The sequence below is a fragment of the Buceros rhinoceros genome, unplaced genomic scaffold (assembly GCF_000710305.1).
Source record: "Buceros rhinoceros silvestris isolate BGI_N320 unplaced genomic scaffold, ASM71030v1 scaffold14229, whole genome shotgun sequence".
Taxonomy (NCBI): domain Eukaryota; kingdom Metazoa; phylum Chordata; class Aves; order Bucerotiformes; family Bucerotidae; genus Buceros; species Buceros rhinoceros.
In genome coordinates, this window is record NW_010431021.1 from 19001 (window position 1) to 22222 (window position 3222).

The 3222-nt window shown below is 44.9% G+C and overlaps 1 protein-coding gene across 1 annotated transcript in view; it reads right to left on the bottom strand.

The window, feature by feature from the left end:
* The window catches only part of RHBDL3 (rhomboid, veinlet-like 3 (Drosophila)), a gene marked incomplete at its 5' end in the record, with an annotated part of 23468 nt that overhangs the window by 4646 nt on the left and 15600 nt on the right, over positions 1-3222 (bottom strand). The window contains one exon of the mRNA XM_010143272.1: positions 1964-2076. Within this exon, the coding sequence (XP_010141574.1) occupies positions 1964-2076 (113 nt within the window). The remainder of the gene's footprint in view (positions 1-1963; positions 2077-3222) is intronic.

Consider the following 3222-nt stretch of genomic DNA (forward strand, 5'->3'; position numbering starts at 1 on the left):
TGATGAGCATGAATGCAAAAAAGATGCAATGGCACATCTTGAGAGAGTCCTTGGTAGTACAGAATCTAACAAACGTCTTTGCTAACTGCTCAGCTGACTCGAGGTCATGCAAGTGCTGAAGTTCCACCAGACAACTCTGCTCATAGCTCTCTCTTTCACGGTATGGCCCTGAGACCTCCCAGCTCTTAAACACTGTCATTAAGGAAAACGTTAATAAGACATTAAGAAAGGAGTAATGAGAACTTGCAGTTAAGTCCTTGAACACTGTGCTAAGCATGTACCTTCAGTGTCTCGATCTGTGCCAACATGGCTTCTTAGTAAAGCCACAAAAGTGAGGAAAAAACCCATAAAAGTAGGGAGTGGCCATCGGGGCCCATGTCTGCATTTTGCTGTTTATTCCTGATTGCTTAGGAGCTGTGTTATCTTTGTATTTCCAGATCCTCAGAAGAAGTTTGCCTCTTTTTCTCTCTCCTGGCAAGCAGCAAAGAATAAAGCATGTTTAACAATTGGCTAAAAATTCAAAAGGGTGAGACTATCAGGGGATGCTTTTCGGTGTAGGACTGTCCATCCAGTCATGTTTGTAGTTCCATCCTGCACCAAGAAGAGAAGTTTTCCTTTTCTGTCTGGCACTTTCTGCCACAATTTATAGGTCACGAGCTGTGAAAGGCAAGTCTATGAGGATGTGGCACTTGTCTGAGAAGAGAATGGCATCATTTGTGTAGCAGAAATGAACCAATAGTGCTAGTGGGCTAGTGAGCCTCACTCAGGCACCGGCCACAAGTCTCCAGAGCTGTTGGCATTCAGCGCAGCCCAATGCCCAATAAAACCTGCCTCTGGCCTTGCGGACCCTGCCAGCAAGTCCATGGCCATGGGAATCCGGGAACATACGGGATTCAGTGCTCGCTTGTGTTGCCTACCTGGCACAGATGTGCAATGTGTATTTACACATACATAAATGAAGACCCAAGGTTTGGTAGATGGCTCTAGGTACAAAAGCTTATGTCTGGAAAGTTGCAGACTGGGGACTACTTCGGTTCTTATTAAAATAACAGGCAAGGGATGGTGGAGCGGGTCTGCTATCTCCTTTCTCTGCATTAAATAGCATGGTGTTAGTATCACGCCTAGTCCTGTGTCCTAGTCCAATTATTCTTTCCGTAGTCTCTCTGCTGGAATGAAGGACTTATTAGTACCCAATGCAGCCCATTTTACAGAGGCTTGATCTGCTCATCATGAAAAAACCAAAATTACATATTTGGAAAAAAAACCAAAACCAACCCTACCATAAATTTTGAACTAAGGCAGTCTGAGTTCCAGTGAGCAGCCTTGGTTGTTCTCATACTCTCCCTCATTTTAATTAGATGTTGATCTATTGTCAGTTAACTTCCATCACCTCCAAACTGCTGGAAATGCCAAACATAAATAAAAGCAGTATAGCACAAACTAAAAATCAATCAAACCCCATGGCTTCATGATTAAATGAATTTCCACATTCCTGCACACTTCTCACAACCTACAATAAAATACGTCTTGCTTACTGAGGGTAGAAAGCAGACAGCACGGGGCAAATGGAGGAAGCCATGGCACAGAGCCTGGGAAAAACCAGACTTTTCATGCAGGGATGCCTGTGATTCCACTTTTCTTCTAGGCCTCTATGGGACACAAGATGAAAGGAACAGCATGACCTCCATTCAGGAAGACCATGCTTTAGCAAGGCTATTTTCAAGTAACAGGTTGTTAGTTCTTTTTTTAGCAGGTCTCCTAAACACAGAGCCTATGGCTAGTTAGAAACAGATGTCAAGTTGTAGCATATTTCCCACTTCCAGCCCCCAAAAGGATTTCAATGCACAGATCAGTGACTGCTCTTCTCTTACATCCAAATGTCACAAAACATTTCTCCTACATGAGTCAGCACTGACCATCTTCAGATGTTTCTCCATCCAGGGCATTCAGAGGTGTCACCTACCTGCCACAACTCCAGCAACGTACACAAAACTGATCCTCGCAGCTCCATGCACCATTTCCAGGGGAACCCCAACCAGGAGCTGAAGGACAACATTGAGTCCAAGGTGTTCTATCCTGTGGCAATGAAAAACAACAGTTGTCCTCTTCTCTAGCTCTCCCTTCCCTACCCCATGACAGAGGTATCAAGGAAAGAAAACCAAATAGCACCTGTTTCAAAAAGCAGATTGTGACATCAGGAAAAACAACAGTTCCTGAAAAAAATCAGACGGAGAGCTGCAGTGTTTCTTCCCTCTTTGCTGCTCATTATCTTCTTCATATCTACCCAGGTCATTTGAGCAAAAGACCTCATAGCATATTTGGTTCTTAGTGAGATTTTTTAAATTTTTGTTTGTTGTCAAAAAAAGCAGCAAGATGGCAGTAGAGCCTGGAACGGAAGCCAGAAGCTTGACCTGCTTCTCCGCCCTCCTAACCATACTCCTTTCCCTGCACACATTATGCTGCCACGATGGGGAGCAGACATTAAGAGCCAGGAAAGCCTTGCAGTCCCAAGGCGGTTGTCCAGCAGACACATAACGCTGCTTTACTGTTTGTGCTATCTCACTCTTACCCTTTTCTGCAGTGCCAACTTCAATGGGATCATGGTCAGAATGGGAAGCAGAGGGCATTTTTATCTGTGGTTAGTACCCAGTGAGACACGAGGTGTATTCACTGAAGCTCTCTGTTCACCCACCCTTGTTCCCATTCCAGCCAATAGCAAAACTCCTGAATGCAATGGGAAAAGCTGGTCTGAGACTAGTCTTGTAGAAAAGCCCACGTGCACATTGTGTAGGATGTCTTGCAGCCAAGAGGTAGAGAGCTAAGATATGTATATTCGGTAAAAACTCCAGTGCAGCAGTTTTCTCCTGTGCTGAATCAATAGTTTCAAACCAAGTTCTTTGTTGCTCTAATCAATAGTACTTAACAAAACTGTCTTGCCACTTTCCAAAGCTCTATACAAATATTTACCCATGACTTTGAGAGCTGCAGGATCTTCCAGTGAGGTAACAACAGCAGCAGGCCCCTGAACAAGGTCCTTCTCAGCACTGCGCTAGTCTGAGACTTATCCTGGGCTCGCAGGGCTGTGCGCTTGCGGAATGGCCACATCGCACAGGACCAGGGGCATTTTGTACAAAGGGAGCCTGAGTCCGCTTACAAAGCGGGTGGACCTAAATGACACAGTGGTACCTTTAATGCAGAAGGCTGATGGCTCTGGAGGGAAAG